Source organism: Antechinus flavipes, chromosome 3, assembly GCF_016432865.1.
Source record: "Antechinus flavipes isolate AdamAnt ecotype Samford, QLD, Australia chromosome 3, AdamAnt_v2, whole genome shotgun sequence".
NCBI classification, from domain to species: Eukaryota; Metazoa; Chordata; class Mammalia; order Dasyuromorphia; family Dasyuridae; genus Antechinus; species Antechinus flavipes.
This window is the reverse complement of record NC_067400.1, coordinates 175,245,733-175,261,035: the sequence shown is the minus strand read 5'-3', so window position 1 is coordinate 175,261,035 and position 15,303 is coordinate 175,245,733. Positions and strand designations below refer to the sequence as shown.

At 36.3% G+C, this 15,303-nt stretch overlaps 1 protein-coding gene across 2 annotated transcripts in view; it reads left to right on the top strand.

Annotated features, from left to right (window-relative positions):
- The first annotated feature begins 2,217 nt into the window (after positions 1-2,217).
- Positions 2,218-15,303, top strand: part of LOC127553514 (E3 SUMO-protein ligase RanBP2-like) — a 75,896-nt gene continuing 62,810 nt past the window's right edge. Inside the window, exon 1 of one of the 2 annotated variants that reach the window (XM_051984276.1) lies at positions 2,218-2,413. In XM_051984276.1, coding sequence (XP_051840236.1) covers positions 2,342-2,413 — 72 coding nt within the window. In that variant the 5' untranslated portion in view covers positions 2,218-2,341. The remainder of the gene's footprint in view (positions 2,414-15,303) is intronic. The other variant, XM_051984277.1, reaches the window with a different exon arrangement.

Genomic DNA, 15,303 nt, shown 5'->3' with positions numbered 1-15,303 from the left:
TAGAGACCTTGGTGGATCAAAGGATCAGTTTTATAGTATGCACAGTTTTATAGCCCTTTGGTGATAGTCCCAAACCACTCTCCAGAATAGTTGGATCATTTCACAACTCTACCAATAAGGTATTAGTGTCCTGGTTTTCCCATATCTCCAACATTTATCATTATCTTTTCCTTTCATCTTAGCCAATCTGAGGTATGAAGTGGTAGGTTAAGAGTTGACTTAGTTTGCATTTCTCTAATGAGTAGTGATTTATAGCAGTTTTTCATGTCACCAGAAATGGTTTTAATTTCTTTTTTCTAAAAATTGTCCCTATATCCTTTGACCAGTCATTGGGGAATGACTTTTTTTTTTAAATAAATTTGAGTAAATTATATATTTATTAGTTTTTAATTTTCAAAACATATGCATAATTTTCAACATTCACCCTTGCAAAACTTTGTGTTCCAAAATTTTTTCCCTCCCTTCCCCTTATCCTCTCCCCTACATGTCAAGTAATCCAAAATATGTTAAGCATGTGCAATTCTTTTATACATATTTCCACAATTATGCTGCACAAGAAAAATCAGAACAAAAATAAGAAAAAATGCAAACAACAGCAAAAAAGAGTGAAAATGCTATGATGTGATTTACACTCAGTCCCCACAGTTCTCTCTCTGGGTTCTCTTCATCACAAGACCCTTAGAACTGGCCTAAATCACATCGCTGTTGAAAAGAGCCAATTCCATCAATTGATCATCCCATAATCTTGTTGTTGCTATGTACAATGATGTCCTGGTTCTGCTCACTTCACTTATAGCATTTTTTCATATGACTAGAAATGGTTTTAATTTCATCTGAAAACTGTCTGTTCATTTTCTTTGGCTACTTATCAATTGGAGAATGGCTTGAATCAATTGAGTCACTACATAGGGAATTGACTCAATTCCTTATGCTATGCATTTTAGAAATGAGGCTTTTATCAGAAACACTGGCTGCAAACATTTTTCCCCAGTTTTCCGCTTCCATTTCTAATCTTTGTTGCATTTTTTTTTAATTTTTTAATTTAATGTTATCAAAATTATCCATTTTGCATTTCATAATGTAATCTAGTTCTTCATTCTGACTTTTCCCACAGATCTGAGAGATAGGCTATTCCTTATTCTCCTAATTTGTTTATAATATCACTTTTATGTCTGAATCCTGAACCCATTTCAACCTTACCTTGGTATAGAATTGGTCATACTATTTCTGCCATACTATTTTCCAGTTTTCCCAGTAATTTTTATCAAATAGTGAGTCCTTATCTCAGAAGCTAAAGTCTTTGGGTTTATCAAACACTAGATTAAGATAGTCATTGACTATTGTGTCTTGTGAACCTCACCTATTCTGACACTCCTGAATCCAATTTTTTAAAGCCAAATTTTCTATTCAGTTCTAGTCTTTTCATTAAGAATGTTTGAATATCTTTTATTTCATTGAATATCCACTTTTTTCATCAAGTATGAAGTATTGTTTTTTCTGGATTTGTTTTTGTTTTTGTTTTTGCTGAGGCAATTGGGGTTAAATGACTTGCCTAGGGTTACACAGCTAAGAAGTGTTAAGTGTCTGAGGTCAAATTTGAACTCAGGTCCTCCTTTTTCTTTCTGTAATAGTAGCTTTTCATTTTTCCAAGTACATGCAAAGGTTTTCAACACGAACCCTTGCAAAACCTTGTGTTCCAAATTTTTCCTCCTTTCCTAAGGGAACCCTCCCTTAGACACAAGCAAGCCAATATAGTTTAAACATGTGCAATTCTTCTAAAAGAAATTGTGAAGCGCTTTAAAACTCTCTCATACGCTAGCTATATAGTTTAGATAGATAGATAGATAGATAGATAGATAGGTGGATAGATAGATAGATAGTTTAAAGATGCATTATTTCTACGTTGTTTTTCACTCTTTCTAAAGCATTTTCATATTTTCCTTGTGGGAGGTGAAAGTCCATCTCATATAACTTCCCACCCTATCCAAGGCCCAGGTGGGGACCGGCACAGTCCAGGGCAGCTGCGGAAGGTTCAAAACTCAAATAGTAACATCCTGGGAATTGGCCTCATTCCTAGCAGAGCCTCCGCAGACTCCGCCCCGGTGCGTACTCAGTCATCACTTAGTCGGTCCCTCGGGGCGGGATTCCCCAGCGGAATCGCCTCCATCACCGCCGCGGCGCGCAGCACTGACGCAACACGCAGATGACGTCAGTCCGCTGTTTAGGCCCCGGCGACGGTGGCGGCGTCACTGAGTTTTAGGCGCAACCAGCCCGGAGACGAACGCTGCCGGGCTCCCCGAGCCGGACTCCCGGAGAGCCTACGGACTGCGTGACTGGGGCGATGAGGCGCAGCAAGGCCGAGGTGGAGCGGTACATCGCCTCAGTACAAGGCTCCGCCCCCTCGCCTCGAGAGGTAAGCGATGAGCTAGTGAACTGAGGGAAAGACAGCCTTCCTCTTAAGCCCGAGGAGCCAGGCTCTTGGACCCTCGCCCCCGCCCCCACTGCCATCCCCGATGCCTCTGCCTTTCCCCCTGTGGCGCTTCGTTGAGCCGCCGGCCGCCCGCGCGCGCCTGGGGCGGGGTGCCTCGCGCCAGCCCACGAGGGTGGGCGGGGGAGAGAAGGAGGAAGACTGGGAGTGCGCGCGAGGGCCGCCTGGGAAACGGGTAGAGGCTGGGGGTGGGGGGGAGAGGAGGGAGAGCGGTCGCTGTCACCCCTCCCCCCTTGCTCTGACTTTTCCCTCTCGCGCCACCCGTTCCCACGTCAGTGTTTATCTTGGGGGCCGGGAAAAGGTGGCGGCTGCTCGCGCGCTCTCCTTTCTCCCGCTCTCCGCTTTCGTCCCTCTGCTTCCCCACTCGCCTCAGTTGATTTTCCCCGAGAAGGTCCGGAGGGGAACGAAAGGGACTCGGAGAGGGAAGGCGGCCGAAGCTCCGCCCCGGCCTCCTCCTTGTCGCAGGTCCCTGAAGTCCGCAGATCCCGCTCCTTTTACATCGTCCAGGCCTCAAATGTGCCGTGACTCAGAAAGAAGGAATGGAAGGAAGAAAAATGGGAGACAGGGTACAGTTCTGGATACTTAATGTATCTCGGGATCTGATGGCTCCCTAATGGGTCTTGAATGGTGGACTCTCTTTAAAAAATAGCCAGAGAAATGGAGAAGCAGCGAGATATAGCTGCAGAATACAGAATACCTTGGTGGTTTATTTACATATTGCAAGCTGTCTTTGAAAAAAGTTTTCTTTTTTTTTTTTTAAACAATTCTCAGGAATGTTTATGCTGCCTCCTAAATGTATTTCAGAGATAGCTCTTAGTAGTCTCTATTTAAAAAAAAAAAATCCTAGAAGGGGACTAGGGAGCTCACTGGGACTAAAAGGAAACTGAGGCCCTATGTGGCTGAGTGGGTCGCCTGAGGTCACACAGGTGTTAGGAGGCAATCCTCCTTAAACTGAGGTTTTTTCTCCTGACTCCAGAGTTGTTTCGCTGCCTCGTGTTTTGATATATCTATCAAATGTCTCTTTAAAATGACTTAGGACAAAGAACAGCTTGACAGGTCCTGGTATATAACCATTAAGATATTTAAGTCTAGTGCTTAGATTTTTAGCTCTTTAAGCACGCATATTCACAAGTGTAGCCATCTGTATAGATGTAGTATGAAAGGCAGGCTCATCCCATTCAAACAATTCTGTTGAAATTCAGCCTTTGAAAGGATGGAAATATTATTTAGTCATTTCTGGTCAAGGGAATTTTAATCAGATGTCCTAACAACTAGCTGGAATTAATCATTTTGAGGGATTGATAAATCAAGAGGAAAAGATTTTAATTTGGGAATATGAGGACTGCCTGAAAGAAGTAGGGTTTTCTGAGTTTTAGGTAGGTATTGGGTATCCAGGGAGGTAGTGTAAAAGCCTGGAATTGGGGGAAGAGGGCATAGAAGAAAAAGGAATAGGAATGGAGGAATAGTTAGCTTAGGGAAAGCACTTTATGGAAATAACCATATTTTGGGGCTGTTGGAGGTTCTAGGAATAATTGGGAGTTTTACTGTTGAGCTGCAATGCAAGAGAAATATAATCACTCACTATAACCCTAAATCTTAATCTAGACTTTCTGAACATAATGATCCTTACCTAACTGTTCTCTGTTACCAAGCCATTGGAACTTATTCTCTTTGTCCTCATTGTGACCCGCAGCCTTTTTACCACCTATCTGATCCATGCTATTAGCTCCCTTGTGGCTTCACTTACTTGACTTTACCCAATTTTTGATTCTTATTTAACCTGTATCCAATGGCCAGTCATTTCAAAATCCTTTCTAAGATAGAATATTGGAATTTTAAAAGGAGCTGAGAAGTTACTTAGTTCAACTTCCTACATAATCAGGAATTTTATTTCAATATAACAAACCTTTCTTAATTGCTTACTTTAAACTAGGCTCAGAGGGGTATCAAAAGATAAATTAGATATGATCCTCCCAAGAGGCTTATAATTAAGCACAATATGACTGATAAATGGTTGCCCTCTTTCTTTTTGAACATGTTTTAATGGTGAGGTAATCCATTTCATTTTTCAAAAGTTCTTTTATTGAACAGAAATATCTCCCTTTCATTTATACTAATTCTGCTTTCTGCAATGACGTGGAATAAGCTTTCTTTCATAGTTGTGAAAGGTCTTATACTTTGGTTTAATATTCTTTATTATATCTCCTTGGAACCAGTCTCAGGGGGCCTTGGCCCTGGATCTCCTACTTTTGTTATCTTTTAAAGTTAACTGACTTATAAATTGTACCAGACTTTCTGAAATTTTTATTCTCAGAGTTTTCCTGCATGCTGTTTCAGCTGTCTGTTACACTTGATATCTAATTGATGAATATATATGAATTCTGAAATAACATAAGGGTAAGTAATTAGAAACGTTGACAGAAGAAAATGACAGAATCCAAACTAGATGCCATTTGTGTTTCTAAAGTAATATTTTCAAAAAATGCTTTAGTTTGGATTCCATGATTCATCTGTAGGTCTTGAGTACAGGATTGACTCTTTTGCTGCCCTTGATGAGAATGACTATTCCTGCTCCACAATATCCTACATGCTGATTTAAGATTAGTTTATCTGGGAACTTTGGCTCAACCTCTTTGGAAGACACGTTCTCAAATAGGAAGCTTCTTGATTATGTCAATCAAAGGGATTATTGCCAAATACTATTATTTCCCTCTTAACTAAGATCTGTTAATGTACTAAGGAGCTACTATGATCTGCCAATTGCTATTTCCCTCATTAAGTAGGTGACCAGTCTTCTTTGCCACTCAGAACATACAGTAATTCAGCCTGTTACATTGTTCACCCCCAAAACTTTACAAAAGACAGTACTTTTTCTAGTATAAAAAAATTGATAGTTGTGCATTAGGCTTAACAGTTAAAAATTTTAGTTCAAAGTAAACTTCCACTTAGATCATGTTTTGTCATGTATCTATCATTTTGACAACTGATAACACCAGTTTTGAACATGTAACACATGCATGTGTCCTAGAGCTGAACATAACTTTTCTAAATGTAATTTGATCAGCAGTGATTGAGATAGAACTTGAATATTATTATAAATATATTAAGGATTCCTAAGATTGCATTAACTTTTTAAACAGCTTCATCATACTGTTAACTTTCTGCTTTGTAGGCAGGTAAAAACACATCTTTTTTCATAGGAACTGCCTAAATGAAGTTTCTCTCAATTTATATAATTGAATTTGTTAACCTAAATGCAAAATTGTATCTTTTGTTAAATTTTACATTATTTGGGCCTGTTATTCTTAAGTTTGTTCTTTTTGTACATTATCTCATTTGAGTTTCCAAAGAACTATGTGAAGTAAGTATTTAGGGTATTATGCCCAATTTATGGAGGAAACCATATCCCAAAGAACATAAGTAGATTGCCCATGATCACACTGCTAGTGATTGTTAGAAGGGAGATTTAAATCCTATTCTGTCTGATCTCCCAAGTATACTACATCACACTATCTCTCAGGATAAGCTACTTAAATCTTTCTATGTTGTATGTTCTCTTTCAGCTCTAAGAGCCTTTGCTTCTAAGATTTCTTTTTGGACCATTTTTTATAATCCTGTTTTGTGTCGTCTTCACATTGGATGAGTGTACCTTTTATGTCTTTATCTAAGTTGTTGGTTAAAGATAGAAGGACCAGGTGTGTGTGTCCTTTGATTCAAAAATATAATTTACTTTGAAATAAAAATTTTCATCTTAACATAGATTTTTTTTTTTGGTCTTAAATAAAACTAATCATTCTGAAAATCTGGTTTTGTTGGTATTAAAAAAAAAAAAAGACTCCCCACTGGAACTTTCCTTCTAGATATTAATCCATGAATTTGGAGTAAGTTATATAATGCAGTTCACACTTCTGTACCTTGCCTTCACATATCATAAGACTTTGTAATATGCCTTGCTGAAATTAAGTTATGTATTAGTCTGTAGCATTTTTCTGATCTAATTTAGTTATTTTACCAAAAAGCATTTAGTTTTAGTTGTTCTTATTAAAACTTTGGTGGCTACCTGTGATGACTCCTTTTAGTTTACAGACTGTTGAATAATCCCTAATTCTGAGACCCATAGTGACTTACCCAAGGTCCCATAAGTAGTAAGTGTTAGAACTGGTATTTGAACTCTGATCCTCTTAATTGAATCAAGCACTCCTTTAACAGTTCCATAGGGAGAAGGCACAGAGGGAGAGGGAGTGAGTATTACAAATACTCTATTTGAGCTTTCTCTCTTAACATTTGTAAATGTTAGTCTCTCAAGTAGGGATCATATCTTCTATTTTGTCTTGATTAAACCTTTAGGGAAAAATCTTTGGTTTTAATTCTTTATCTCCTTCATTCATTTAGGCTTCAACCTTATATTTCTTACAGAGTTCCTGCAACTTTTTTTTTTTTTTTGTACTGATTTTGTACTGATTATCTGTGTCCTTGCTTTAGAAAGTAATAGGATTTTCTTTATTGGAGTTAGTCAAAGAGAAGCTAAATAACCACTCAATTAGGTATATTGTAGGGAAGTTTCTTTTTTAATTTAAAAAAAAATTTTTTATGTATGGTTAGATTAGATGGCCATACCTTTTATTAGTTTTGATTCTTTGATTCAGTCATACCATAAATCTTTTTGTATCTATCTTGAAAAAACAAAAAGCTTCATTGGAATGGGTACCTTTGTCATCATATTAGGTTTTATTGGGGGGGAAAGGAGGGGTACCTGTGTTATCATGTTAGGTTTTTTTTTTTTTTTAAGATGTTTTATATTGGAATTTCTATATAGTAAAAAAATTTCTTTTTGTTTTGTTTAAATTTAATGATATTTCATCTCTCTTGAGCCCATAATCCATTTTTATATGTCTTTGTAGTTTTTAGGAATATTTTCCTAATATCTGTTGTAATGTCTATGCCTAGCCCTCCATTTGTTTATTTGGAATTTTTTACATATAATCACTTTTTTTTTTAAATTACCTATACTTCCACATTTTTAATTAAACAAAGGGTCAAGATTTAGGGTAACAGTTGATTTTGTTGCTACTATTTTTTTTTTAAGATAAAATTTTTATCAAGGCACATGAAGAATTTCTTAACTGATGATGGCAAATATTAAAATAGTTGAAGTTGTTCTCACTATAACATCTACAACATCTTACCTTATCATTACTTTATAATTTGTATTAGGAAATAATCATCTATTTTTCCCCATCAAAGAACTTAAAGCTAATCGAGATCATAAAAGTCATCTGATTTTAGGATCAAAAAAAAAAAAAAAAAAAGCTGGAAGGAATCTTAAAGGATATATGTCTACTTCTTAATTCTCTGTGTCACCCCTTCCCTCCTTCATTTTATAAGTAGTAAGTGACAGCTAGGATTCAGTTCATCCTAGTTTATTTTAACTCCAAATCCAGTGTTCTGCCCAACAAACCATATTAACACAGTGATAATATTAATACATTTCAAACAGTTTTTGTATTCTAAATAATTCCACTATTTATCCTAGATCCCTAAAATCATGGATTTCCATGAAAGTTTATGCCTGCTTGACATGTAGTGCTATTTTCCCATATTATATTAGAACTTGTTTGTTTGTATGCAGTTTTAATGGGATAGGGGGGTGGGAAAACAGGGATGTAAATAAGCATTTTATAGTGCCTATTATATGACAGATATTGTGCTAAATATCTCATTTGATCTTCACAACAACCTTGGGAGATAGGTACTGCTGTTATTATCCCCATTTTATAGTTGAGGATGTTGAAGCAGAGAACTGATTTGATCAGAATGACACAAGCTAGTAAGTATCTGAAACTGGATTTGTACTAAAATATTCCTGACTTCAGGCCCAGCACAGTACTACCTGGCTGTCTACTGTTTGGGATTTCTTGGCTGTTCGTGGAATATTTGCACCTCTGGTATAAGAGTTTGCTAAGTTCTTTTCAGGGCTGCTGATCTATCATTGGTGTCCATCTTTCTCTAACTTTTACCTCTGCCTCCAAGAAGCTGTAGCATGTGAAGTGGCCATATCCCAGTAACACTGTCTCCGGAGAGGGACTAAATCACTTTGAGCATAAACAAGCTTCACATCCATTGGTGAGTTAGAGGGATGTCAAGCCCAAGCATGTGAAGCTTCCCCTGGTAGCATAGGTGGATAAGAATTTGTTCCAGTGGCCTTGGAGGTAAGTGAAAAGTGATGAAGTAAGATTTTGGTCATGCATCAATACTTCCAAGGTCATCTCCTGCATCCCGGGCCATTGTGAAGTGTCCTGACTTTTGTCTTGCCAGTGAACTTTGGTGACTCTGGAAAAGAGTGAAGCTGATGACTTTACAACTCTGAATCATTTAAATTTAATTTATGAGCAAGTCAAGATATCACCTGTGATGTCATTATTCCTTTTTCTAAAGAAGGGTGAGTGGAACAAAGAACAAACAATGAGAATCTGTTTGTTTTGGACAAGGCACACTCATCCATTGTTATAGTACTGCCCTGATTTCTTTAACTCTTCTCATCTATACCTTTATGTTAATTTCAGGGTCATTTAATTATTTAAGCTCCTTTGTTCCTATAACCTTGTTTATTCTTTTGAGTTGCTTGGGTACCTATTTCACTCTTGTGGCTCTTTTATCTTTTAGAACAAATGTCTTTCATAATCTGATTTTATAGTTTTACTTGGATGCTTTATTCCATCTTCCTCAAATTTAAGTAAAAATTTCCTTTTGACCAGTCAGCATATCTTTTGCTTAACTTGGTCTTCCTTGTCTTCATGAGATATACTCTATCCCTTACCAAGGAGCCTGTTCTGGTACTGTAAGTATTTGTTTAGAGAATCAAATCTTATTCTTCAACATTCATATCTCTCTCTCTCTCTCTCTCTCTCTCTCTCTCTCTCTGTATATATATATATATATATATATATAATGACATTTCCATATTAGTGATGTGAAAAAAAAAACCCTTCCCCCCCAAAAAAAGTGAAAAATAGTATGCTTTGATCCACATTAAGATGTGATTAGTTCTTCTGGAGGCAGATAGCATTTTTTATCACTAGTCCTTTGCAATTGTCTTGGATTGTATTACTTAGAATGACTAAGTCACTAACAGTTGATTATTGTATAGTATTTCTGTTACTAGGTTTGATATTCTGGTTCTGCTTACATCATTATGCATTGGTTAATGTAAGTTTTTCCAGATGTTTCTGAAATCATCCTGCTCATTTCTAATAACATAATAGTCCATTACAATCATAGACCACAGCCTTTTCAACTATTCCTTAATTCCCTCAGTCTCCAATTCTTTGCCACAAAAAGAACTAATAGGAATATTTTTGTACAAATAGTTCAATCTCTGGGATACAGATATAGTAATATTTCTGCCAATTTGCTCTTCAGAATGGTTGGATTAGTTCACAATTCCACCAATGATACATTAGTATTTCAATTTTTTCGTATCCCTTCGAACATTTATAATGTTCTTTTTCTTTCATCTTAGCCAATCTGATAGGTATTTTTTTTTAACCTTTTTGTTTTAATTTGTATTTCTCTAAACAATAGTAATTTAGAGCATTTTTTTCCATATATGACTTTGATTTCAAGTCATTTTGACATATATGACATATATTTTGAAAACTTGTTTATTCATAACCCTTTGGCTGTCAATTGGGGAATGACTTGTATTACAAATTTGACTCATTTGAGAAATGAGTAAATTTTGTAAAATTTGTAAAAAAAAAAAAAAATTATAAATTTTTCCCTTAGCTTTCTGCTTTCCTTTTAATTTTGGTTGTATTGCTTATGTTTATATTATAGTCAATATCATCCATTTTATATCTATTAATTCTGTTTCTTGGTCATAAATTCTTCCTTTCTCCACAAACCTAACAAATAACCTATTCTATATTATTCTAACTTGCTCAAGGTATTACTCTATGTCAACATTTTGATCTTATTTTGGTATATGGTGTGAATTCTTTGGCTATACCTAAATTTCTGACTATTATAGAATTTGGTTTTAGATTTGCTCAGTATTCTATCATTCTCCCCAACAATATTTTCCTTTATGTCACTCACACTCACTCGTTGCTTGTACTTTTTTTGTTCCTCCAGTTTTTCCATTCTCTGTATTTGGTAGAAATACTCATGTAGTTTCATCTAGTTAAGATGAATTTCTAATTTTATTTTTTTAATTAGAGAAAAAGAGGATACCTAAAAAGTTAAAAGACTACCAAGAAATGTTTTCCTATTAAAAGTCCTTCTACCCCAGATGGATTTGATTTCGGGGCCCTCAAACTTTTGAAGTTGAATTGCAATCAGATGATGTAGTACTATGATGTGTCCTATTCAAATAGAAATGAGGTCTAACCCCGCAGTAAAAAACACAAATAACTGTGATTTTTATTTCAGTTTATTTTGCTAAGTATTTCTTATCTACATTTTAATCTGGTTCCTGCCATACTCTGGAGTATTGTTGATAAAAGTGCTGGACCCGAAGTTAAGGAGACCTGAGTTTCAAATCCTACTTCAGGCACTTACTAGTTGCTTACCATGTGATCCTGGGTAAGTTTCTTAAATGTGTCTTAGACTTAGTTGCTCATCTGTAAATGGAGATAGCATCTATCTCACAGGTAGTTGTGAAAATCAAATAAATTGTTAAAGCACAGTATAAGTGAGAGTCATTAATTTGGTCTGTGGGAGCCATATTTATAACTGCCATTCTTGGTCCTGGTTGATTATGTAAGAACTGTGGGATCTGCTTCTTGGCAAATGGTGACCCATGAACTTTGGTATGATGTGGCAGTTCTCGAGTGATACCTCAAACTAACCCTAGCCCTGTGAGTGTGAAGGAAGGGTGCCTGTGTCAATTAAAAGACAAAATAGGTTCAGTACTTCTTTATTCAAATTTCTAGGTAGCACCCTTCCTCACTTATTTACAACTCACTTGCATGTCATGGCATCACCTCCCCTTGTTATGGTCTTCTTTAAAAATGAAGACAAAAACTGCCTCTATGAGGAGAGCTGCTCTAATGAGGACCTTCATTTGAAAATGAAGGACAAACAACAAAATATAGCCAGCTGTTTACTTTCAATATTTTATTGACTTTAAATTGTCATAATAATAATAATAATAAAGTGACCCCACGGGTCCTTCAGTTTTTGCTTAGGATTTTAGTTTTTATTGATGCATTTGTTTTCTTTTGAAAATATCATTTATTTCCACATCAATTAATTGGTGTTGATTTAATGGATTTGCTGAGTTTGGCATGCTCTAAACTACATCTTGGATAAATGCTTCAGGAAGAAAATGTACTTTCTTGAAATGTAACATTCAAGTACATACTCTGTATCCCTGTATCCCTTCGTAGGAGGTTATGTGTTGTCAGTAGTAAATATGAATCTTCCCATTTGCTAAGAGTTTCTATGACGATAGTACTATTTGGAGTTGTCAGTGGAGGATGACAGACATGTTAAGGGGTATATGTTGTAGGAGGATTGGGAAAGAATGTTAACCTCATCTCCCCAGCCAGTAGGGAGATGGGGGAGGGATCACAGCTGGGATCAGGGATAAAAGGCTGTGTTCTTGCTTCTGAAAACTGTATGAACTCATTTTGAGTTATCACACCTCTTGCAGGAAGGTATTAAAAGTTTAAACTGCTTCACTCATCCTGAGGTTGTTTATTTACTACACTGGGGGGGGGGGGGAGGAGAAGAAGAGGGGGCCTTATCCAGGATGACAATACCAAGTTGGGGTTAGCCATCTCAAAGAATGAAGTGGATGCCCACTGCCCAAATTTAGTGGCTTTGTTGTTTGGGTGGTAACTTCTCAGTTCTCAAATGAGTAAATTCTCAAGGACCCAGAATTCAATATTCCAAAAGGGTGAATGAATCAACAAATGATAGTGAAATGGCTGGCCAGTGCTAGGTAACTTGGCAGTGAGCAGCAAGGAACTGTCAGCATCTAAGTACTTCCTTGTTGGTGATTTGAAATGGAGTTAAGATTCCCTGAATGAGAAGAGAGGTTCAGATCATCTGGAAATCTCCTCCTCTAGCCCACTGGGAAAAATGTTTAAGTGCTGGGAAGACACTGAGTCTACCTGGGGTAAAAATAAAAAGATAAGGGATTTAAAATGTGTGCACTTTTTCTTTACTCTATCTCTGTTTTTTTGGAGGGAGATGAAGTAAACTCCATTTGTGTCTTTCTGTGTGCCTGTGTCCGGGTTCCATCTTGATTGCTCTGAACTTCTCTCTCTTCAGCTAAGTTACAAGCAACTAGAAGAGTTATTCCAGAGCAGAGAGGGAGGAGGGTTTATTTTTCTCTCTACTTCCCCTTCCCCATTCCTTTCCTGAATACAAGGAAGGTGGATGAGAAAGTATGGAAAGGAGTGTGCTTAGGATGGTGGAAATTTTTTGAGATGTGATGGTAGAAGCAAGTAGGAGAAGGAAAGAGAAGTGTCAGTTCAAAGTGGGAAAGAAAGGAGACATGCAGTTTTAAAGAGACTTTAATCAAAGTTCATTAAAGAGATATGTTTATAGAAAGGTAGGTGAAAAAATTTTAGCATTTAAGAATGAAAAGAATATGGGCTAAAAGGGATTTGAGAGTTTGGAGACTTTGGGGAAAACAAAAGCAACATACTACTACTTACACACTCTAGCCCAACAAGGACCCTGCACCTGTATTATCAGTTCTCAGGTTTGTGAAACTGCCAGGGAAAATTTCAAGTCAAAGTCTGCATCTTGAAGCAAAAACTGCCACTTAACTCTTTCTTGGCTCACAAATAGAGAAAGGTTTGTGTGAATTAGGCAACCAACTGAAAGAAAATTTTGTTTGATGTAACATCTACTTAGAATTTAGGGAATCGGGAATTTCACAAACCAAAGTACTGGTTAATTTAAAATAACTTAAAATATATGTTAATTTGTGTGTTGGAAACTTAACTGTAAATTACGTGAGAACTCATCCATTTTTGTGATATATTATATTCTGTCTGAATTTTAAGAATTTTTTTGTATTCTCCCTAATACAAGAGAAAGACTCCTTTAAAGCAACAGTAGTTTAGGGAAAGAAATGCTACTACTTCTGTCCACTATTGAATGATGAGACTCAGTGAATTCTAATTAACAAGTAATAGGTTCTTGTTGAAATTCTGGTACTGAGAATTGGCTTGTAACTAAAAACTTGTGGAAAAATGTTTAGAACAAGTTAAGTTATTTTGTATATAATATTTTGTGAATGCAATTTAGGAATTGGGTATTTCCATCTTTTTGAGTTAAGAGAAGAAATTACATTTGAAACAATTTAACTCTTACAAAAATAGTAAGACCTAACTAACTTGTTTGGAGATATTGTCATGTTAAATCTAAACTTGGTAATTGCTGTGTATGAAGAGGAGGGAGAGGGGATAAGGGGAATACCTTATCTGGATTGGTGTAGCATTTTAGAACAATTTGCGAGATCTGAGAATGTGCTGTTCCCTTCCCCTCTTCACAGAAGAAGGGAAAGAGATTTCAGAACAAAATCCACAAGAATAATTGGGATAAACAGACTAGAACAAGAAGCTCATCCCCTTTCTCTAGGATTTGCAAGCTTGCCAGGTTCCTTCCTTTGTCCCTATCTCCTTCCTTCCCTTCCTCCTTCAATTTTACTTTCTTTTAGCAAATACTGGGTTGATTAGCTCATCTTTGAATTTCAAAGCAAAAGGGGTAAGATTTTTCACATAGAAATTTAGTCTCAGGAATAAAAGAAGAGGGATTTTAAATACGCATATTTGAACCTATAAAGTTAAAATTAAAAGAAGAATTAATTGGATAACTTTATTCCTGAGGCAAGGAATAATATATTAGAAAGGGATTTGATAGTAAAACTTATGTTTTAAAATGGAAGTGTACAATTAGGAAATGCAAGTTAAAAATATCTTTATTAACAGAAGGGAAAAAAAAGACCTGGTAGTTTGTGTTAGAAAAGAAAACAGAAAGGGTCTAAAAAAAGATAGTATCCTCTTCCTATGGAAGAGAGGAAGAAGCTGTGGTCTTAAAACTTTATACTATCTTGAGAAAAATTCCTCACCAGCATAAATGGTTTATGTAGTAGATTTAAAGGATTTGGGGCTTGCCCTTTAGCTTTGGAAAGTAGAGGTTTATTTGCTGTTGAATGGGAAAATCCTTTTACAGAAAGAAAGGAAGAATTTAGATGGACTGTTTTACCTCAAGGATTTAGAGAGTCCCCAGGTCATTTGAACAAGTGTCAGAAGAATTCTTAGAGAAATTTCCAGTTCTAAAAGGGAATATCTTTACTGCAATATGTGGATGATTTGTTGATATCTGGAAAAGATAAAATTAAGGTTAACAGAAGCGACTCTTGCTAAATTTTCTGGGAAAGACAGTCTTAAGAATATCTAAAAAGAAATTACAGTTTGTAGAGAGGGAATTAAGGAGTATTAAAATATGAGGGCCATATAAATGGGAAAGATGATGGTCTAATATTAGTGACTGAAGCTTAGATCATTCCTGTTTCTTTCCTTCAGAAAGGGGAGACAGAGTGAAAATTTGGTGTGATAAACAGCATAGGGAAGAAATTAATATATGGGGAAATAGGTGCTGGCCAACTTAGTGTTACCAAATGAGATGGCCATAGTATATATAAGTGGACACCAGGGAGGAGATATATAAAGGTGTAAGAAGGGATGGATATACATTAGCAGATGAGAAGACTAAGGAGGCATTTTTGTTCAGGAAGCCTACAAAAATACATATGTCAATTTCCTAAGTCCCTGAGATGAGTGACCCTTGTGTTT